This window comes from Dermochelys coriacea, chromosome 11 (assembly GCF_009764565.3).
Source record: "Dermochelys coriacea isolate rDerCor1 chromosome 11, rDerCor1.pri.v4, whole genome shotgun sequence".
Lineage (NCBI taxonomy): Eukaryota > Metazoa > Chordata > Testudines > Dermochelyidae > Dermochelys > Dermochelys coriacea.
In genome coordinates this window covers 46,068,695-46,092,671 of record NC_050078.2, presented here as the reverse complement: position 1 = coordinate 46,092,671, position 23,977 = coordinate 46,068,695, and the positions used below count along the sequence as shown (strand labels likewise).

Below are 23,977 nucleotides of genomic sequence, written 5' to 3'. Positions count from 1 at the left end.
CAGAATTGCTCCCAGTTCAGACTAAGTAATATCAGCAGAAAGATATTCAGTAGCCCAATTTCTTCTACAGCATCTCCCTGTTGGTGACTTCACAGTGGAACATGTCCTTGCATCTGTAAGTCCCCAGTCCCTAGTCTTCTGTGAAACCTTCCATCTGATATAAGGTTATCATCTCTTATCTCCAAACTGCAGAGATGTCCCTTTAATGATGTAGCAGGCTCATTTCTATATTTCAGGATCCACTAGTCACACCATAACTCAGTTTGATGAAGGCCAGCTCCGATGGACTTCTCAAAAACAATTCTCTCCCTCTCTCTCTCTCTGTCAGGAAAGGTTTCAGAGTAGCAGCCGTGTTAGTCTGTATTCGCAAAAAGAAAAGGAGTACTTGTGGCACCTTAGAGACTAACAAATTTATTAGAGCATAAGCTTTCGTGAGCTACATGCATCCAATGAAGTGAGCTGTAGCTCACGAAAGCTTATGCTCTAATAAATTTGTTAGTCTCTAAGGTGCCACAAGTACTCCTTTTCTTTCTGTCAGGAAAGTCTCTGAAATGTGCTCCTGCCCTCCCCTTTCATCTCTCTTTCCCACATATATATGAATCTGTATAGGGTGACCATGCGTCCCGTTTTAGCCAGGACAGTCCCTTTCTTAAGCCCTGTTCCAGCCATCCCAACTTTTTTGGCAAAAGAGGGCATTTGTCCCATTTGCTGTTGCCAACCGATCAAGTTGGTAAGAGCAAATGGGACAAATGCCCACTTTTGGAGAAGAAAAAAATAATTTTGGTGTGGTGTAGTGTGGAGGAACGTGCAGGGGGAAAAGTGGAGATGCCAGCCCCATGCAGTGGGTAGGCTGGGTTGAAGGAGGGGCAGGCAGAGTTCCAGTGACAGCCTCAAGTGGGGGGCTGGCAGGGTTCAAGTGACCAGTGACAGTCGGGGAGGGGGTGGGCTAGCCCCACAGGGGGCGGGGCCTCAGGCGAGTGGCTGGGGCCAGCCCCATACAGTGTCCCATTTTCACTTTGGGAAATATGGTCACCCTAAATATGAGCCTTTTTACCACCTTTTAAACCCTTATTTAAATGTCCCCAAAGAGCTATTGCCTCAACCTTGAATTGCAGGATTTTGAATCTGCAATATTTTGCAGCTTTTAGGGCAGCCTCCAAAATCTGATGCTCTCCCCGGATGAGATAACCACATTTTAAATTTCTGCACTGTACATGCAATCCTGTTCTGATTACATTTGTAACTGGAGAAAGCTTTCTTCATGCTAAATCACATTTTGGTTGTCATTACATTGTAGCAGCTACAGATGTACATCTGGCACCTTAGAGACTAACAAATGTATTTGAGCATAAACTGTCATGAGCTACAGCTCACTGCATCCAATGAAGTGAGTTGTAGCTCATGAAAGCTTATGCTCAAATAAATTTGTTAGTCTCTAAGGTGCCACAAGTACTCCTTTTCTTTTTGCGAATACAGACTAACACGGCTGCTACTCTGAAAGATGTACATCTGATCATCATTTCTGGTATAGTTCACAGCAAATGCTGTGCTAGCTTCCATCATCATTACAGTTCGGGCTGTCCTGCCTGGTTTGCCAGCTGTTACACTAGCAGATTCAGGGTTCTGCCTCATCAAGTATCCTTTATTAGTATTTTTACAAATTTTAAATATGTACGTTTATAAAACCTCTCTATGAAAGTGTTATAGGAAGCTCAAATCTCTGCAGAAAAACATGTCTTATTTCCCGGAACTTAGCTAGAAGCAAAATTACATATATTCATAGATTTTTAGACCAGAAAGGATCATTCTGATCCTCTAGTCTGCTGACATGCTGCATAATATATACTAAAGAATTTCACCAAGTAATTCCTGCATCAATCCCTTATCTTGTGGTTGAGCTACAGTTTATTTCTCAAAAAGATACCCAATCTTGATTTTAAAATGTCAAGCAATGGAGAGTCCATCATATCTTTGAGCTATTGTAATGGCTAATTACCATCAGCGTTCCCCTTACATTTTTTTGCCCTATTTCTTGTCTGAGTTTATTCAGCTTCATCTTCCAGCCCATTAGATCTTGGTAATGCCTTTGTCTGCTAGACTGAGGAGCCCTCGACTGTCAGAAATTTCCCAGTGTGTGTCTTGTACACCATGATCAAGATCCCTTTTACCCTGATGTTTGATAAGCTAGATAGACTTAGGAAACTCGTTCGCTTTAAGGCAGCTTTTCCTTATCTCAAATAATTCTTGCCTCTCTTTTCTGAACCCTTTCCAATTTTTCAATATCCTTTTCAAAGTGTGAATGCCAGAACTGGACACATTATTCCATTAATGGTCTCACCAGTGCATAGACATAAATAATATCCATTATGACCCCTAAGTCCAGAGTCACTGCTTCACTGGATGCAGTCCTCCACCTTCTAAATGTGGTCTACATTCTTTGTTCCTAGATGTATGAACTTGCAATTGGCTGTATTGAAATACATGTTATTCAAACAACTCCAGCTTGCGCAGGGATCCAGATCAATCTCGAATTGAACTGTTATCATTTACCATTCCACTAATTTTTGTATCATCCGTGAACTTGATCAAGCAATTTTTTTGCATTTCCTTCCAAATCATTGATATAGATATTGAATAGCATTGAGCCAAAAAACAGAGTAGTGGAAAAATAGAACACTAGAATTTCACGCTGCTTTCTGTAGAACAAACATTTTTCTCTAAAAGAATTAAATCTACATTCACATTGAAAGAATATTAATGTATATCAGCACTTCCAAGTGCTACAACTATCCAGCCTAATGCACTTTTGAGAGGATGGCAGTATCCCTGAGGAGAACTATTTTGCAGCACAGCCTGCTACAAGATGCTCAAAGAGAGATTAGTTGCTTTTTTGAACAGCAGAACTGAACCTTGTATTGTTGTAAATTCCAGCTGGGAGCATGTGCTTAGAAACTATATTAAAAATGTGCTATCTTTGCTGGGCACCTTGTATTTTGGAGTTACCTGGGTTGTTTTCAAACTGATAAAATTATTGCTACGTGCAATTCTTTTCCTAGTCTCTGACCAGTCTGTTGCTTGAACTGAACATTCATTATGTATCATGACTGCTTTACTAGTGATATGTAATGAAATTGTAAAACACCCATAGAAAGTATTGCTTTAGTAAATCAAGCTTACATTGTCTGGGATGATAACTAGATGAATCAAGAAAGCTATAAAATACTATATAAGACTAAGGCACTGCTGCATATCATCTAATTTAAACAAAAAGATGATATCTGAAGCTGAAAAATCTCAAAGCAGAAGCTTTGTAAGTCTCCAAATAGTAAAACAACTATATTAATTTTTCAAAATTCTTCTACTTTCTTTTAATGAACAGTTTGTTTTATGTGTCTGATTCTTTAATGTTCTACCCAATTAAAAGCCGGCACCAGTTTTTAAAGCACATAAATTGGAAGCGGTCTCATTACTAATAGGAAAAAAAATAAAATTGAATTTTTCTGGAATCATTATAACTATAGTTAGAATTACTTCCCCCTCTGGAGCTCTCTTTAGTGTCCAACTTGTGTTCTAATTAAAAAATGGTCAATGTTCTGCATTAACTTCAGAATGTAGTTTCTATCACCTCAGAAGTCAGTGTATGAACTGTCATAAATGCCAGTTCCTATCAGATAATATGGGGAAGGTGTGGGAAGATCCTTTCAGTTCATGTTTGAGAAATACTGTAAGGGGGACGTTACATCAGACCCAGATAAGTGTACTTTCTGTAGCTTTGTGGTTAACTGGAGAATGTCTGAATAGTCTTTTAAAAGGCACCAATTACTTAGACTGTCTAAGTTACCTTCCTGGAATAAATAAATTCCATCAACTCAAAAATAAAATGTGCTCACTGCATCCTTCCATACAGCAGGTCTTTGTCCAGCTAGCTGGAAGAAAAGAGGCATTGCCCCTTTAAGTGTCCGCTACAACGGGTGGGGAAGAGAGAGTTACGCATGGGCTATCTAGTAAGTATTTGAAGGTTTCTAACCATCAGAGGAGTGAAGTTTTGGAATAGCCTTCCAAGGGAAGCAGTGGAGGCAAAAGATCTATCTGGCTTTAAGATTCTACTCGATAAGTTTATGGAGGAGATGGTATGATGGGATAATGTGATTTTGGTAATTAATTGATCTTTAAATATTCAGGGTAAATAGGCCTAATCCCCTGAGATGGGATATTAGATGGATGGGATCTGAGTTACCCAGGAAAGAATTTTCTGTAGTATCTGGCTGGTGAATCTTGCCCATATTCTCAGGGTTTAGCTGATCGCCATATTTGGGGTCAGGAAGGAATTTTCCTCCAGGGCAGATTGGAAGAGGCCCTGGAGGTTTTTCGCCTTCCTCTGTAGCATGGGGCATGGGTCACTTGAGGGAGGATTCTCTGCTCCTTCAAGTCTTTAAACCACGATTTGAGGACTTCAATAGCTCAGACATAGGTGAGGTTTTTCGTAGGAGTGGGTGGGTGAGATACTGTGGCCTGCGTTGTGCAGGAGGTCGGACTAGATGATCAGAATGGTCCCTTCTGACCTTAGTATCTATGAATCTATGAATCTAGGGTTGGGCTCTTTACAAGTATGTGATGTTGTGTGGGCCTACAGAGAAGATAATGGTACTTCTCCTTTGGCTCTAGTGGTAGAGACCTTAGTTCTTGGAAGGGTTTTCAGTCCCTCAGCTCCCCAGCTATGCAAGTATGATTTATATGTAGTAGTACTATGCATGGGCCCATACTGGAGCACTGCAAGAGTGGTGTAGAGTTCATTTGCTCTTAAAAAACTCTCTGACCCACCTTAGCATAGTTGTATTTAGATTATATTTACAGGCCCAAAGAGGTTGACAAGACTCTGTCACTGTCTGTGACAAACCAGGGTACAATCCAGACTGAGTAGCTGTGTCACCCCTGCCCTGTATCCTGGGGTGCCCTTTAGACTGCTCTGCTGCTGTAGCGTCCAGCCTGGGCTGCTCACAAGCAGCCACCAGCATGTAAGTCTTAGCTCCCAGCTATGTGTCTCTGTGTGTTGCAGCCTATCAGCCATGCTCTGGCTCTTACCAGCTTTGGTTATACTGCAGGATGATCACCAATATTACCAACACACTCCAGAAACATATGTCCTGTACTACCCAGCCCTCTCCTAGACAATACAAATATACTGAGGCCATTATTCCTTTAAGGGAATAACATGCACACGACTTGTTATACCTTGTTACTCAGACACTTCAGCGTGAACACACTGAATTAGATAAAGCAATAAATGAAGTTTATTAACTGCAAAGAGAGAGATTTTAAGTGAGTACAAGTAATGAGCCATAAAAGTAAAAAATGGTTACAAGAAAAATAAAGATAAAATGCTTACTAGTGCCTAACTTAACAAACTACATTAAATTCAAAGCAGAAAGTTTTCTCACCACATGCTTTCAACAGACTTACACTGACCAAACTCTTTAGGTCAGGACACCTCCCACAGAGCATCCAACAGCTGCTGCCTTTGTTTCCTCAGGTGCAGTGAATGTAATGGGCAGGGAAAGGGAGAGAGAGGGGTGCCTGGGAGTGTTTGTCTCTTCTTTTTAGTATCAGTCCTCCCTCTTGAAAAGCATGTCCAGCTAAGATCCAGGGAACTATGAGTCCATGTGTAAGGATATTCCCTGCTGAATTTTTTTAACCTGTTTGAACTTTCTTTGTCTTCCCTTCTTGCTTGATGATTCTGTTCACTGCTTAAATGCAAATTAAGGCAAGCACACAGTCCTTTGTTTAGGACAGACCTATTTGCCGACTTCTATTTGGGCAGGACCATAGGTGCAAGTAAAATCCATGTCTTACCAGTAGGTGGGGGAGCCACCAGCTAAGGGGGAGCACATGACCTTCCCACGTGACTCCTCACACCCAAGCCCAGGGCTCCCACACTCTCCCTGTCCCCTCCCCACATCCATCCCATGTTACCTGGAGGGTGGGAGGGGTCTGTCCTCCTCCTGCTGTGCCAAAGACACAGCTGGGGGGGCCAGGCTGGGGTCAGTACAGCTGCTGAAGGAGCTGCTCCTTTTCCCACTGTCCCTCCCAGCAGGAAAAGGAGCAGAACTCCCACCCCTGCCCTCCAGCCCCCTCCTCCGGCGGGGCTGCTGCTGTGGTACACAGATGGAGATGCAGAGAGGTGGTGTTATTATGCTGATGGGAGAACTCTCTCCCATTGGTGTAGAGCGTCTTCACCAGACATGCTGCAGCGGTGCAGCTGCATTGGTACAGCTGCAGCTCTGTACGTGTAGACATGGCATTAGGGATTTTTATGTTTTCCTTCAGCTGAACCAGTAGGTATATCTACTTACTTCAGGCAATTACATGAAATGTTTTTGAAAACCCACAGCATTTTGTGAAGAAAAAGTTTGAGGCTTTTATTTTAAAAATAACAAAATAATTTCACGTTCTTGTCTATCAGCTCTAATCCTCTTAAAAGAACAAAATCAATCAAGGGATCCAGAAGGAGCTCAATTTCCTTTCCAAATGGAAGAGTGAAAGCTACAGTTTAAAAGGCTACTACTGTGAGAAGAAAAATGAGAATAATGGCATGACCTGTGGAGACAAACTGAGCACAGGTATATACAGTGCCATGTGTCTTTAATGGGTCAGAGATATTCACATATCTCTGTCAAACTGAAAAGTCAGGATAATGGCAAGCTTTGTGTTCTTTCTGGTGGTGACAAGTAACAGAAATATTTTATTGCCAAGTAACAGACTTTTATAGCGTTAACACTTAGAAAGCTGAAGAACAGACAGAACTGACCAGAATTTTCTCCATTGAGTTTCCATGCCCTTGGTAAGCCTTTCCTTATAAAAAATAAAATTATAAAATTGCATACTAAAAATAGTATATAAATGCTTCAGAAACTCACTGTAGGGACTGTAAAGAAAACGCAGTGAATTTTTAGTAGAGATCTGTACTGCTGCCTGTAGTGACTCAAGACCATGAGTACCAACCTCAGGGCAGACTGTTAGGAACCAGGGTACAAACCCCAAATGGGTTGTGAGAGCTATACTTAGATTTCACCAACCAAATATCAAGTGTAAACTCCTCAGGCACTACAACAGCCTTAACATGGAGTCACAGACAGTCCCTTGGGTACTCTGATCTATCTCACCACCCAGGTGAGTGTGTCTTTGTGATAGATGATCCCTTACACCAGGAATCACAGTAGTCTTCAGGTTACTTCAAGTCCCAAAGGACCAGGCAGTTACCCCCATTCAGTTGTACTTTAAATCTCACACCAAGGACAATGCTTGTAGCCAATCCTATAATAAACAATTTAAAGGAAACCAGAGAGTTATTTACAAGATTAAAGCAGGTAAACATAGATACATACATGAATCACAGTCTTAAGTTTTGAAAGATAATATATGCTTCTATAGCAAGCTATATATGTCCTTGAGGGCTAACCCAGGCTCAGCTGCTGGGGATCTCTTGCTTATACCTAGAAACACTTTGCCTCCCAGAGTCCAAGCCCAAGAGAGATAATTAGTTCTTTATTGTTTTATTTCCCCTTCTATCATGTGCTCTGAGCTGCAAGCTCAGCTGATAGGAGAAGTACACTTGCATGACTCATCTTCATTGGGAAGAAGGCAGAATAACAAAAGACTTTTGTCCTCTTGTTGACAGTACATAGGGAAATTCCAGTTGCAACATTCCACAATAGTCTGTCCAGTATCAGGGGACCTTTCCTTTTGGGACAGGCATAACACCTGGATCACTTGATGATTACCTAGATTCATAGATTCAGAGATATTAAGGTCAGAAGGGACCATTATGATCATCTAGTCTGATCTTCTGCACAATGCAGGCCACAGAATCTCACCCACCCATTCCTGTGATAAACCTCTCACCTGTGACTGAGCTATTGAAGTCCTCAAATCATGGTTTAAAGACTTCAAGGAGCAGAGAATCCTCCAGCAAGTGACCCGTGCCCCCTGCTACAGAGGAAGGTGAAAAACCTCCAGGGCCTCTTCCAATCTGCCCTGGAGGAAAATTCCTTCCCGACTCCAAATATGGCGATCAACTGAACCCTGAGCATATGGGCAAGATTCACCAGCCAGATACCCAGGAAAGAATTCCCAGTAGTAACTCAGATCCCACCCCATCTAACATTACCTGTTCTGTTCATTCCCTCCGGGGCACCTGTCATTAGCCACTGTCGGAAGACAGGATACTGGGCTAGATGGACCTTTGGTCTGACCCAGTATGGTCATTCTTACGTTCTTCTATTGAAGATCCTCCCTTCACATTAAATAATGTGTCTCTTGTATCTGGTGATTTACACACAATCAGAGGCTCACAATACAACTGCTCAAATATTACCTTACAATGTGGGATACATGTGTTGTTATAAGTGAGATTAATGCATACAGCAACTCACAAACCTTCAGTAAAATCTAAGCACTAAACTCATTTTTATAATTCTAATACATATTTTAACAATACTAACACAGAGATGAGCTCGACGGATTCCAGCCATATATTTGTCAATTTGTCATATATATTGTTCAGCTGAGAGATGGGGACCTTGGCATGAGCTGGAACCTGGTCATCACAAAATCATATAGGCTATCAAATGGATCTAGCTACATTTAATGTCTTTAGAAAGTGTCCATGGATGTAATATGTATGGAATTCTTTTAAAAAGTTTAATTATTGCAATAAATTGCCATTTTCAGTTTGATTGAAAGGTTAAAGCATAAACTGTTTTAAGTGTAAAAGAGGCACATGTTTAATGTGGTTCTTCAAATAAATCGACCGTTGCCTAAAAATCATCTAGAAGGTGAATATTGGGCAACCTAGAATGAAGGCAAATGTATGAATGTTATTCTAGTGAAAGCCAGCTAAAGTGCAGTCATTTCACTGTTAGTGGAGTCATTTCCTTATAATCAGAGCCTCACTAGCTGGAGTTGTAACTTACTCATCGCAATGCGCTGAAACAATGTAGAACATTCATTGCACCTCTCTGTAAGCAGAGTCCATGCTATTGCATTAGGAAAATATCATTTGTTCTTGCAAAAGTAGTATTTTATTTTTATTTTGAGATCTAACTATTTCTTCCATTACAAAATCAGCAAAAACATCTGCTGCTGAACTTTCTTGGCACTTTACCCTTACTAATGCCACTAGGGCAGGCCCTGTTAACGGACCCTAGCTTCATAGGAATGTATTTCATTGTTGTTTTCTAAATTAATTCACACTATCTATTCCGATATCAATATGTTGAAATATAAATGAAAAGTCATGTAGGATCTCATCATAAAATGCAGTCAGTACCTGCAGTTGATGGGAGCTGATGGAATTGAGTATCTCACAGGAGTGGCCCTATGAAGCAAATCCTGCAGCATTTATTCATACAAGTAGACCCATTAGAGTGCAATATATGTAAGGGTCTGTGCCCTCTGTCTTCACAGGGACTGTGCCTTCTGTTTTGTAAAACAAAAACAATTCCTTTAAATAAAAAAGGAAATGTATAAAGAACAGTAGAATGTAGTCAGTCTTGAAATTCTCATTTTTGCCAAGCAGAAATTAGAGTAGAGGGACAAAGGCATGATTTTATGAAAGAAAAGTCTTACTTTAGAGAATATATTTCAGTGTTTCTTTAACTGGTAAAATATACATACTAAAGGTTATTGCTTCCTCTACAGAGCTTTTTTTTAAAAAAAAAAAAAAGCAAGTAACAGATTTTGCAATACAATTTTATATCAATCGCTGGCAAATTGAATGGATTGTTGTATTTTGTCCCCAGATATTAATCCATTTCTTTTTTCTTTGGGGACCTGAAAAGGTCCAATTCTAGGGTCCAAAGATCTGCACTATTAGCATGGTATTTCTGAGAAGGGTGGGGGAATTGTGCAATTTTAAACAATTCCCTGGTGGCACATGTAAATTGAAAAGGGACATGAATAATCCGAAAACAGCCATATTGTCTAGGGTACAGAATGGGTGTATTTAAAAATAATGAGCTCAGTTTGCGCCAGGGATGCTTGTGTGTGGTCCTCCTGTAGGGCAAAACTGGACCCTAACAACCTAGGACCAGACTGTGCTCTGAGGGTTCTTGTATGGATGAGAGGACAGCCCTTTGGGCACACTATCCCTTATAGCTCATGCTGTGGGGCCAAGTTTGCAGGAGTGAGGAAACCTGGGGAGAGGGTGCATGTATGTTTCAGCAAAGCAGGAATCAGATTTTCTGTTAAGTGAGACATTCCCTGAGTTGGAAATTTTTTTCTGTTCCAGAACAAAATGAAAACAAACATTTCAAAATTTCCTGAAAAATGAAATTCTGGGGGAAAAAATTCATTTGGAATTGATCAAAACATTTAATTCCAATTGTTGAAACAAAAAATAAAAATGTTCCATTCTGAAAATGTCTGAACAGAAGGTTTTGATATTATCTAATGTTGGGGGAGGGGCTTTTGTTCTAAATAAAATATCAAAAATCGACATGTTTCTGTCATACATTTTGCTGTCAGCAAACTTGCATTTTCCAACAGCAAAATGTTCTGTTGGAAAATTTTCAACCAGTTGTAATGTACATGCCTTGTCTTCCTCCCCACTTCAGAAAATAGCAGCCATTCTGCTGTAAAACTAATACAACCTATGGTTATATGAACTTTTCCATGGGTCAACTGCAGGCTGTGGAGGGGTGTTCTATGACTAGGTGGCACTGGTCCCCAGATTCTATGCAGAGATACAAGGTCACTCTGCAGATGACCCATGTCTTCAGTAGATTTCCTGAGATCTCAGGTTCTTGGGGCTGAGCTTTCTGAATCTTTTGTAGAGGAAGGGAAGACAACACTCACCCCAGCTGCAGAGTTTGTTTCACACACTGCAAGTTTCTTTTTACAAATACTCGTGTCCCCCACATGGGTTCTTCCACGTATAGGTATCATCTGGACTTTGGTTATATAAGAACATGGGAATTGACATACTGCATCAAGCAAGGCCAGTCCTGTCTTTGAGGCCATTACTGTGGCTTCAGAGGAAGGTGCAAGAAACGCTAAAGTGGGTAGAAATGGGATAACCTATCCAGAGAGAAGTTTCTTCCTAATCCCCTCAGTTAGAGGCTGGTGAAGCATGAGAGAGCATATCTCTTACAAATGTGTTTTTTTCCCCAAATCCCTTGTAACTCTGTATCCATTTAAATGTGTGGTCTTTTTTTTGAATCCCACTAAACTCTTGGTCTCAATAATATCTTGTGGCAGTGAGAACCACAAGCTAATTGTCTAAGTAAAAATATTCCATTTATCATTGCATGTCACCTTGTTCTTGTTTTATAAGAAAGTGTAAATAGTAGAACCCAATTTGCTTCCACTCTACCATTGATTATTTTATATATACTTGTTGTATCTCCTCATATTAGTCTCTTCTGTAAACGAAACTGTCGCAATCTTTTAATCTCTCTTTATCTGGATTTTCCCTCCATATTTTTCTAATTATTTTTGTTACCCATCTCTGAACCCCCTCTGCTTTTATTGAGATAGGGTGAACAGAACAAAATATAGTATTTGAAGAGAGAGGATACAGTGACATGATAAAATTTCATTCATATTTTCCATCCTACTCTTTATGCCTCTGAACATTTTGTTTGCAGCTTTGGCTGCAGCTGCATACTGAGCATTATTGAGCTGTCCACAATGATGCCCAGGTCTGTGTCCCAAGTTGTTCCAGTTAATTTAGAATCCAGTGAGGTGTATGAGTAGTTCAGATTACTCCTTTCAGTGTGAATTACCTTGCATTTATCAACACTGATCTATCTTAAGTAGGCTTGACGTTCTATAAACAAGTAAGAAGGGGACTGGATATTTCAGGGGACTGGAGGAAGCCTTTCACTTGGCTGCTGGTCCAAATCCAGCCCAAGTCAGTAGTGAGTGAAAGTTACTACCTTCATCACCATTCAATGGCCTATGTAAAATTAGCTGCTGATCTCTTTGAACAAGTTTCTATCACAAAGCCATTGCCACAATGGACAGTCTCAGAAAAGAGGTCAAGGAATGAATGGAAGTACGCAGGCTAAACTCCTCATCCCTACTGATGGTACCTTAAGGACAGGTTTAAGGCAGTGGAATGGGATAGTGTGAAGAAGGTTATGCTAGGGCTGCTTATATTATAACTGTTCTGTAAATTATCAGATTATTTCTGACAGCCTATCAACACAGCATCTTTCACTAACACTTATTTCACTAAAAAATAAAATACACATTAGAAAGAGAGCCAAATTCCCAACATTTTTTGAGCACTCTTGGAAAAAACAGAGCCAAATGCCATTATTGTGCCATGTGTATGCACCACGGCATTTTCTGAAAAACCCATTTTCCTTTGTCATATCTCACTTTAGAATATTTGTCAGTCTACACAAACTTCTTTCTTTCTTTCTCCTTGTAGTGGGAGAAACTGCAACAGAAAAACTCCCTCTTCTTGTTTCAAAATGTATTTAATTCATTTGCAGAAAAAGTAGCAGAAAGATGCTAATTAAGGCAGGAGGGTTTGCAGCATAATAATAGATATGGATTTTGTTTTGAATAACACAATAGGTTTCTAACATCAAATGTTGACAGGAACAACAGTAGATGAAATAAATGTTTTTATTGATTTTTTTAATAGATTGTCCATTCAAAAACAAACAAAAAAACCCACAAAACAGTAGTACTGAAACAGGAAGTACTATTGAAATCAAGAATGGTGGGGCATATTTTTCCTTTACCCTTTTAAAATAAGATATTACTTTCAATTTACATTGCGTATGAAAACCAAAATGCTCCTTTTAAAATTAAAAATGTCAGTTAGGATTAAGATGGAAATGAGGGAATTTACCATAGGTAGAAAAATGTAAGCGAAGAACTTGTCTATATGAGAAAGTTGCATCCATTTAAACCCTGTGGGTTTAAATGGGGGTTCTATAATGCTTTAAATCTGGTGTATATCATGCATCAGTAACCTCACAGCATAAGCTAGGCCAATATAATCATTTTAAAATAGATATAAGATGTTGATATGGGTTTGCACTGGATTAATTAAATTGTTTTTTAAACTGATTTACATTTCAAGGCAATCCAAGTAACTACATAGATTTCAAAGCACTTAGAGTCAAGCTTTAAATAGAAAGCTGGTTTTACTCTAAACTGTAGTCGATCTGGCAGCCCACTGTAATTAAATCAGTGGAACTTCTGCATGTAGGCAGTGTCCACGCAAACTTGCATTGGTCCAACAGTTTTGATACATCTGCATTCACCAATGAAAAATGTTTAGTCAGAACCCAGTTCTAGTGCTCTGATACTATAGTAATGAGTGCTATGGATATGTCTGTAAACAAACAAACATCTATTCCTGGCTCTGCTATGGACTTGCTGTGCACCTTTGGGAAAGGCACTTAACAACTCTGTGCCTCAGAATAAGATTTCCTGCCTGTGAAATGGGGATAATGCTTACTTCACTCTGCAAAGTGCTTTGAGATCTATGGATGAAAAGAGTTTGTAACAGGATGGTCTGCCTCTTTGATGGCCTGGAGCCTGCCAGCCCTGTTTACTTCTCAGGCAGAGCTGGAGAAGAGCTCAAAGTTATTATAAAACCCAGAAAGTGGCCCAGTTCATAGAGGAGTGGCAGCAGAGAGATGGGCTTCGGCAGCAGGCCCTGCAGCAGGGGGATTGAAAGGAAGGTTGTGCCATGAGATCTGTAACCCAGGATGGGTGGAGGAGCTTCTTTGTTTTGATGTTTTGCCTAAATTTTATGTTTAAAGAATAAAACTGGCATGTGTGTTTGTGGAGTTGGAATGGGGCAATAGTTGACGGAGGCCATTGGAGAAGAACCTGTGATGTGTCCCTTCCAGGCCATGATAAATGGGCTAGCATCCTGACTCAAATGATCATTCATCACAGAGCTCTCAGCAAAAATAGTTAATATACACCCTACCATGTGGCACTGAAGCACGAATAGCGAGCATTATGGCAATATTTCAGGTTTCAGAGTAGCAGCCGTGTTAGTCTGTATTCGCAAAAAGAAAAGGAGTACTTGTGGCACCTTAGAGACTAACAAATTTATTAGAGCATAAGCTTTCGTGAGCTACAGCTCACTTCCGATGCATCTGATGAAGTGAGCTGTAGCTCACGAAAGCTTATGCTCTAATAAATTTGTTAGTCTCTAAGGTGCCACAAGTACTCCTTTTCTTTTGGCAATATTTCAGTTTGTCTTTGGCGGGATGAGGCCCCCAAATAGCCTGCAATGGCAGTGTGGTCTGAACTGGCCCTGAGCAGGGATTAGAAGTGTTCATTATCAAAACCTGGAAAAAAAAAGTCAGGTTTCTGTGTGGTTGGGGCTGCTTTTTATTTTATCCAGACCAATTTGCCCAGTGGGCAGTGCTGTAGGTAGTCTACACTTCTTTTGCTTGTGGGACCATCCTCTGGCAATTTTGCCACTAGACAAGCATTAAAGCAGTCATTTTGCTCAGAAATCATTGGAGAGAAATTCTGTTTTAGCTGGCTATAACCTTCTCTCATATTAAAATTAAATCATTGTATTTGCCAATACCTGTAATATGTTACTTTGCAACAGTTTCCTTCGGATCATTTAACATGGAGTTAATTAAATCAGTATTTTTCCTTCTAGGAATGGAATTCCACTGTGGAAAAATTAAAAGCAGAAGCACTCAAGATTCTGTTTTCAGAGGACTATGCAGAAAAGGAACATCTGAAGCTTTCAAATCAGAAAATAAATCTGTTGCAAGAAGAGTTGTGCCATCGTATGGAAGAAAGGAAAACCCTGTTACAAGAGGCCAATGACTTCTTTAATGCTGCTAACATGGTTAGTTAGAGGCCAAGTCTATAATTATAATCTGATCGTATGACTGTTACTTTGCTCTTGAAGTCTGGTATGCAAGGGATTGTGCAAATTAATGGACACAATAATGGAATAGCTGATATGGGACTCAATTAAGAATTAAAGGAGGAAAATATAATTAGTGCCAAACATCATGGGTTTATAGAAAATAGATCTTGACAAACTGACTTGATTTTTTTAATGAGATTTGGTTGATGAAGGTAACATTGTTGTAATATACATAGATATCGGTAGAGTATTTGACTTGGTACTACATGACATTCTGATTAAGAAACTAGAATGATGGAAAATCAGGATGGCACAGATGGAATTGATTAAAGACTGGCTAACTGATAAATCTCAAAATGTAATTGTAAGTGGGGAATCACCACTGAAAAGGTATGTTCCACAGAGATCAGGTTTTGGCCCTGCTGTATTTAATATTTGTATCAATAAACTGGGAGAAAATATTAAATCACTACTGATAGTTTGCAGATGACACAATGATTGGGAGAGTGGTAAATAATGAAAAGGACAGGTCATGGATACAGAGTGATTTGGGTTGCTTGGTAAGCTGGGTGCAAGCAGACAAATATATGTTTTTTTATGGCCAAATGTAAAGTCACACATTTAGGAACAAAGAATACCGGCCATATTTACAGGATGGGGGAATCCATCCTGGGAACCAGGACCACCAGCTTCTTATATAGCGCATTGCATCAGTAGATCTCAAAGCATTTCACAGTCTTGAATGTATATCTGTACAACATCCTGTGAGATAGGGAAGTAATTTGTCTCCATTTTACAGAGGGGAACTAAGACAAAGAGAGGCTAAGTGACTTGCCAAGGTCAGTCACACAGGAAGTCTGAGGAAGTAAAGGGAATCCATGTCTCACAATTCGTGGCCTAATCACTAGACCTTGACTCTGAAAAAGACTTGAGGGACATGGTGGATAATCAGCTGAACATGAGTCCCCAGTGTAATTCTTTGGTCAGAAAGGCTAATGTGATCTTTGGATGAATAAACGGGGGAATATCGTGTAGAAGTAGGGAGGTTGCATTACTCTGTGTTTGGCAGCAGTGCAACCACTGCTGGACACTATGTCTACTTCTTGTGTCCATAGTTCAAGAAGGATGTTGATAAATTGGAGAGGGTTCAGAGAAGAGTTATGATAATGATTGATGGATTAGAAAGCATGCCTTCTAGCAAAAGGCTTACGCATGGCCGGCCCTCGCTGTTCTGCCAGCCATGTTAGACGCCCACACATGCATGCACATTGACCAGCTGAGGATAAAAAGAAGGCTGGACTGCAGATTGGCCAAGCACATAAATAAAATAAGTACATAAATAACCAGCTGAGCAATGTGTCACCCCCTCAGATGCTGATTTGGCATCCCCTGGGACTGCCCTGATCATCTACCCTTTGGCTGGCCCTGGGTTTAAGGAACTCAGTTTGTTTATTTTAACAAAGAGAAGATTAAGGGGTCACTCGATCACAGTCTATTAGTAGGTTTCAGAGTAGCAGCCATGTTAGTGTGTATTCGCAAAAAGAAAAGGAGTACTTGTGGCACCTTAGAGACTAAATAAATTTATTTGAGCATAAGCTTTCGTGAGCGGCTCATGAAAGCTTATGCTCAAATAAATTTGTTAGTCTCTAAGGTGCCACAAAGAGTCTATTAGTACAGTATCTGCATGGGGAACTGAAATTTGATAATAGAGGGCTCTTCAGTCTCACAGACGAATGTATAATAAGATCCAGTCACTGGAAGCTGAAGCTAGACATGAGATACAAGCTGGAAATGAAGTGCAATTTTTAACAGAGTTCATTAACCACTTAGCAAGTGCTGTGATGGATTCTCCATCGCTTGCAATTTTTGGTGCCACTTTTGAAAACATACAGTTTCTCTCTGTGGCCCCATTTCACAGATGGAGAAATGAGTACCTTCTTCACAGTGACATTATGTCTTCATCAATACTTGTTCTTGATTAAAATTCTTGGTTAAAAGGCACTATTTAAATACAAAATGTCATTTAAGAGTGTGTGTGTGTATACACATAAATGTGTTTATTTTAAGGTGCCCATAGATACAACCTTTTGATAACATAGTTTTGTATTTTTTCACAAATTGTTTACAGAAGCCTTAGAAGATGGCTATTTCCAATAACATTTATATCCACCCTTTTTAAAAAAAAAAAAAAGAATCCATATAAATGCACAGTGAACTAAAAAAGGACTTTTGTCCATGGTTATTTATATTTTGAGCACCAGGGGGTGCTATTATCACATCTGTATTTTAACTTATAACCCATTCTCTTTGGTTTTCATATATATATATATATATATATATATATATATATACATAAAATGCATTGAATTAAAATTATTAAAAACCTCCAAAACTGCTATCTCTTCTTGCACACAATAAGCCTGATACTGCTCTCATTGAAGTAAAAGGTAAATGTCCCATTGACTTCAGTAGAAGCAGGATTGGGACCCAGAATGTAGAGGACCTGATCCTGCAAACCCTTACTCATGTAAGTAATCCTTGCTCATGCATAGTTTCATTTAAACCAATGAGATTATTCACATGAGTAAAGGCTACTTGCACAAGTGATTGTCAGACCAGACCCTAGTTCAGAAAATATTCACATGCATCACAATCCTCGGTCTTTGTGACCTTGTGTGATCAAATCTAAACCTGGATTGGCTTGGACTATTACTATTATTTTGTATTTTTTGACTGTGCTAGGTACTTCACAAACACAAGCAAAGACACAGTGACGTGTGTGTGTCTTGCTGCCTTTTCTCATACATGTCTACCCTTCCCCAGTTATTTGTTCTTTGGTCACTTCCAGTTTGAATTTCTGCAATGGTTTTTATGTTGGGCCATCCTCTGAAGACCCCAGGAAAGAACAAGTAAGGACAATGAGGCTGCTCATGTAGGGGGAGATTCTACAAACATTTACTTACATGAGTCTCTTTACAAACCTTAGTAATCCCATTGAGTTAAATAAGTAAATGTTTGCAGGATCATACTCTTCTTTAGCTGTACTTCTGGTATGGACCATTTTACACTTGCGCTTTATAGACTTTGGGCTACTGGTTTGTTTTCTAGTGCAAATCATATATATCATTATATATAAAGCCATACATGGTATGGTTCTAGCTAGTATGGTTCTGGAGAACATCTCTTTTCCTATGTATCATCCCAACATTTAAAATTATCTAGGTCATTCTAGCTACGAGTCTCCTGATTTGATATCTGGGAGGGGATTTAGAGGCAAGGTGCTCTCAGTTGTGGAGGCTGTGTTCTGGAATTCACTCCTCCTTGTGGTCCAGTGAAGCCCAGTTTTGTTAGCCTTCAGGATGTGTTGCAAAACTTAGCTATTCCAGTTCAGCTTTTTATCTGAGGATAGCAGCTTGAATCAGAGGAATTTTACTTTTGTATTTTAGTTGACTTTTTTGTCAGCTTTGTGCATGTTGTAAGTTATGATTTAGTATTGATTGTACACACTCCCACAGACTCTAATGGATGTAATTAAAAATAAACAAATAGACGTTCATGTTGCTTTATTTAAAAAAACATAGTTAATGAAATCTCCGCTCCTATTTCAATATTGTAATTAGTTGTGACTAAGCAGATACAGAGAAACAATTGGAACAAGCCCTAGAGCTTTCCTGAGAGCAAAAAGACTGGGAAGAGCCAGATGGCAGTAGACCAAGGCAGAGGATGTATGTCCAGGGAATATCTTACTTTATAGTCAAAAGATCTTGACACAGGGAGGGCAGCTAGGAAAGACAGAGGCAGGATCAGGGAAGAACTAAGATGGATCAAAGAATTTCAAAAAATAAAATACAGTTTTTAATATGAGTGACTCAAAATGGATCTGAAGCACCAGATACTTAAATGAACAGTGACCATGAAGTGGAAAGGTTAGGGGGTGTAAAGACATACACAGGTCCTCACATTTGGATTCCCTTCTGTACGACATTTGGATTTTTTCATATTTGTTTTCCAAAAATGGCTCTAGAGACAGGAGAATTATCCATGCTCACAGGTGTCTTGCCCATGTTGTTGTTTGCAGATATTGATTTTAATTTAAAATCTCTTGTCATTTTTGCTAATTTTGTTGTTGTTTTTCCACATTAATCTTTCACACTGAAATGAACGAATATAGTGAATGAACAGAAGGTTGGGGATGGGTGTGTGGCTTGTCATAAGTACACTGATTGGTAGAATGGCCTGCCTTTGTGAAAAGTAAATGATGCTGCAAGAGTTAACGATGATAGAGCTGTATTCATAATGTGCATTGTGTTATGCAATTTTTCCATGCAACTATTCTTAACTAAAAAGAAAAGATATGTACCTATCTCATTCTCTGTTTCACTGGTCAACAGGAGTACATGCAACAATTCTTTCATTCCATGGAGTGTAATTATGGTGAAATGTGTGCTACTGCAGAGATCCTGAAGTCCAGGGCTCCAGGCAGGCTAGAGGTGGTGACAGTATCTGGCTAATGGGGCTCAGGATGTATCCAGACTGCATTGCAGGAGGGCTTAGACAGAATTGAACTACTTCAGGCGGTGGAACCCATTCAGGTCACCTACATCCATGGGGACTCCTAGACAATGCTGCTTGTCCCTGAGGAGTAGGGTTCAGATGGGCTGACTCCCACCTACCTCTGTCTTGGCATGAGATAGAGGAAAAAAAAATTGTTCCCCCATGGGCTCCACAGAAGTATGAGGTGCATTGAACTTGCCCATGGCCATGAAAAAAATTATTGCTGGAGGTAATGAAGAGATCAAATCATTTGGTAGTAACATGAGACTTTGGTTACTGGGTCATGAATGGGTTGCTCAGAAGAAATTAAACTGGAGAGTAAATCGTGGGCATTGCTCCAGGGAGAAAAGTGTGTCACAGGATGACAGTTCTTCAGTTTTGACGTATCCTTGACATCCGGTGCTTGAACCCGGCATCATGGAGCAGTGAAATTATGGCTGAGTCATACTAGCAGATGGATCTCACTGGATCCAAGCAGAGTATAAGAGGTACTGAAGTATACTGGTGAGACAGAGGAGATCTTGCCGAGAAAACCTTAGGAACAGCCAAGCTTTGAGGAGAAAGCCCAGGCTGAGGTTTATACTCTGCTTTTGTTGTTAATAATAAAGCCTAACCTTAGGAAGGGGATAAGTTACAACTATGTATAGTGTACGTATACCCTCTTCAAAGGCAGGGTGAAAACTCCATCTGCTTATTTAGTCATAACTTTGTCAATAATTGCTGCTTATCATACAGGATAAAAGCCTCCAAAGGCTTGGACCAAGTTATAGCAGAGCTTTGCTGAAAAATCTTGCGCTGTGCATAAACCTGTCAGAATGAGCAAGTTCCACAAATGAGAACTATCCACCCTGAAAATCCCACCTGAACACCTTTGGGGTGCTTATAGAATCTTTCAGAAACCTCCACCACTAGCAACCTGTGACACTATTTGGTACTCAAGAACTTCTAAAACTAAGCACAGGTTGTTCATAGATTGGATTATTCCATTCTGGGTATATTGAAAGAATTATATACAGTTAGCAATTTAGGACTCAATTTTGCATAAGGATCTGTTCATAAGGATTCCTGTAAAGTCCCACTTACTTCTCTTGGGCTCTTCCCAGGCACACTGGCCTGTACTAGTGGGTTCTGAAGCAAGATTGGGAACTTATTTTGGATTTTTTTACATGCATGTCTTTCTACTAGTTCCTTCAAGTGCACGGGTGGTTTGTTTGATGATAGACTACTGTATGACAGCTCCCTTTAATTTATTTTAGTCATCATAGTCAATGCAGTTATTGTGTCTACAGTGGTGTAAGCTGATTATTTTCTCTCCATCTATGTTGCTTGCAGGTAAAATAAGCATTGGAAGTACTCCAGTAACAAAGGGTAGCATAAACAAATCTTGAATGGTTTTCCTAAGTGGTTATACATTTTCACGGCTGATATTGTCTCTGATTCTGCCTTACAGCAGGCTATTAACTCCTTCTCTTTTAATTAAGATCCAGTAAAGTAAAAACATTTGTCCTTTTGATGATTTGTCTCTGGTTCTACAAACACTAGTTTTGAAGATCTCAGTTTTTACTGTGTGACAGAGATAATAGACCATATTTAGTTTTTCTCCCTCTTTTTTTTTCCTGTTTGTGTGGACATATGTATTATAGGCAGGGCTGGTAGTGTCAACTGTTATTAAGGTTACTGGACACTTCCCATTATAAGATGCTCTTTTCAGTTGCTTATAACACCTGTTAGGGTTGAAATTTTACGTGCCAGCTATCTGCTTCTTTTTAATTTCATTCAAACAGTTCCACCATTTCCAAGAATAAAAATGCTAGGGAAGAATAAGTTGTTTTGCCCAGGTTAAAAACCTATTGTATTCGAAAAGTTTGAGTGACCCCATGCGCTGGAGCAGGGATTTCAGTTTGGGCAGGGAAATGGCCTATATGGCAAAGATTTTCCTTTCTATTTGTGAAAATCTACACAAGTTTTGCCAATTTATAAGCTGTTGAAAAATCACACTTTACACAAGCTCAGTAGAAGCATTTTAGATTATAACAGCTATATTTCTTGAAGTGCTACAAAAATGATAAGTACTCTGAGAAAACAGGCCCTACATGTCTGTCATTGGGCTCTCCAAATTAGTGGAAACATTTTGGCTTTAATCTCTCTGTGTCTCAGTTCCCCAAGTGTAAAATATTTGTGCAAATCTCTGACAATATTCAGAACAAAACTGTCGGGTAGACAGATTTCTGTTATACAACTGATCTGAGCATACTCTAGGGAATCATAAACAGGTCCACATTTCAAATGTCCACATGGACCTGAAGAAGAGCTCTGTGTAGCTTGAAAGTTTGTCAATTTCACCAACAGAAGTTGGTCCAATAAAAGATATTGCCTCACCACCATGCCTCTCTAATATCCTGGGACCAACATGGCTACAACAACACTGCAAACTACCTGAAGTTTGTCATATGCGTTTCGACTATGGATATTTCATGTTTGAATTTTTCCTCCTCACTTTTCCAGGCCTGTATAGTACAATACATTTGCATCCACCAGCTAAGGTGGGAAGATGATAAAAAGTAATACAGCAGTTCTCACTAACCAAAACAGCTTCTGCATCTTCTCTTGAGCACAAATCATCATGGGACCCGGGTTTTTATTCTTAGCTTTGCCACTAACATTTATGGGAGTCATTTAAACAGTCCGTGCCTCATTCTTCCTATCTCAAAAATGTTACACATCTCTTAGGGGCTTGCAAGGGTTAATTAGTGTTTGTTAAGCTCTATGAAGTCCTTTGATTAAAGGAGCTAGAGGAATATGTGAATTATTACTAATCTAACTGTTTAACGTTAATGCTAATGTTTGAAAAGAAACTGCAATGGACACAAGAGGTTGCTTTTGTGCAGTTAATCTAAAGGATTTGCAAAGCTCTTGAAACCACAGCAGAATAGGAAGGGTATAGGCTGCCAACCAGCATTGCAGCTGCCATGGAACAATCAACCCAGATAATGTGATTGAACCATGGCTTCCCACTTGTGACGGACACTGAACGTGGGATAAATATGAATCTCTATATAGCAGCCATAACTTGATCTAGTTAATGAGATGGAGTTGGCAATGCAGACAGCGCAACACTGTGGGATTCTCTGACAGCCTGGATGAGTCAGACTGAGGGACATCTACAGCACTCAAATCTGGCTAGTAAGGGAGCTGCAGAGACCACCTGATTTTTCAGCTGGTCCTCTTTCAAAAAAGTCACCCACCCTGCTGCCATTCTGTTCAAATTCCTCCTTGAGAAATATAACATGATAGTGATAATATATATTCTTTACTTTAAATTTCCCCCCATTGATCTTTACCAAGAAACAAATATATCAGCTGATTAGTTATACAGGGTCTCAATACTTATATAAAATCTGATGGTGAGAGACCTTTTCCTTCTGCCTTTTTAACTACCTATGTTTGTTCTGGGTGCTGTATACGTTTCCTTTTGGACTCTAAATTTAATTTCTTTAATACGGTCTTCAAGAATAAAATTCCTTATGTAAAGCCTGTTACACACACTAAGCAAATCCCATTGATTCCTGGGCCCATACCAGGTGTGCAGTTCTGCAGAAGAATCTTGAATATGTCTTTAGAGTACCCAAACTGTGCTTAATTATTGCTTTAAGCTAGTGGCAAATGAACTTCTTTGTAGTGAAGCACAATTGAAAAGGATTTCACATTTTAGGACAAGGGGCCTCCTGAGTACCTATTCTCACTTTCTTCAGATGGGGCAATAGGTTATTGAATTGTTTATTCATAGCAAGTTTTCTTAATTAAATCATGGTAACTTCAACTTATTAGTGTTGAATGGTTCATTCTGCAAAGAAAATTGTCTAAAAGAGGCAGTAAAACAGTATTTGTTCAATTGCAATCTTTTCTGTTGTGCTCCTTTTGATGAAGATTCCAGCCGTCTATAAGAGTGAGTCCCACTCCTGTAGCTCTGTATTCCTTCACCTCAGTCAGTTTGCATGACATCTCCAGGTATACATTGTCCTGCTAATCAGAGTTAAACAAGATAAACTGTTAATAAATCTCTTAAGGTTTATTATAATATCTCAATACTGCATTAAAATAATTTTCAGTAAGAAAATTAACTCAATTTCATGGCAGTACCTATACAAAATTTTATCTCACCAACTGAAGCTTAAGGATTGATTATGGCATCTCCTTGCACAGCAGTGCTGAGGATGAAGGACTGTTTCTGATTACCTTGCTGATGCTTGCTTTGTGCTTAAGCTGCTTCTGTTACTGTGGGTTTCTTCTGATGCTGTGAATTTATCTTCTGTTGTGCATTTAGTGTTTTCCATTCTTCATTATGGAATGAGCTGCTTTTTTTGTTTCCTCTCATCTGTCTTTCTAAGACTGCCTCAGTTTCAAGAACTTTTTGTCCACTATTTTCCTCAACTTCAGTAATGATGGAGAGCTTCTTTCTTAGGTATTTGGGTGAATTCAAGTATCAGAGCTTGTCATTTCTCCATTTTTCAGAGTAGCAGCCGTGTTAGTCTGTATTCGCAAAAAGAAAAGGAG

The 23,977-nt window shown here is 39.5% G+C and overlaps 1 protein-coding gene across 8 annotated transcripts in view; it reads left to right on the top strand.

The window, feature by feature from the left end:
* Positions 1 to 23,977, top strand: part of CCDC141 (coiled-coil domain containing 141) — a 174,065-nt gene that overhangs the window by 63,386 nt on the left and 86,702 nt on the right. For 6 of the 8 annotated variants that reach the window (XM_038422084.2, XM_043505412.1, XM_043505409.1 and 3 more), the window contains one exon: positions 14,651 to 14,845. The exons of 1 other annotated variant lie outside the window; for it this stretch is intronic. In XM_038422084.2, the coding sequence (XP_038278012.1) occupies positions 14,651 to 14,845 (195 nt within the window). Of the gene's footprint in view, positions 1 to 6,482; positions 6,618 to 14,650; positions 14,846 to 23,977 lie in introns of those variants that run through there. One more of the 8 variants, XM_038422086.2, reaches the window with a different exon arrangement.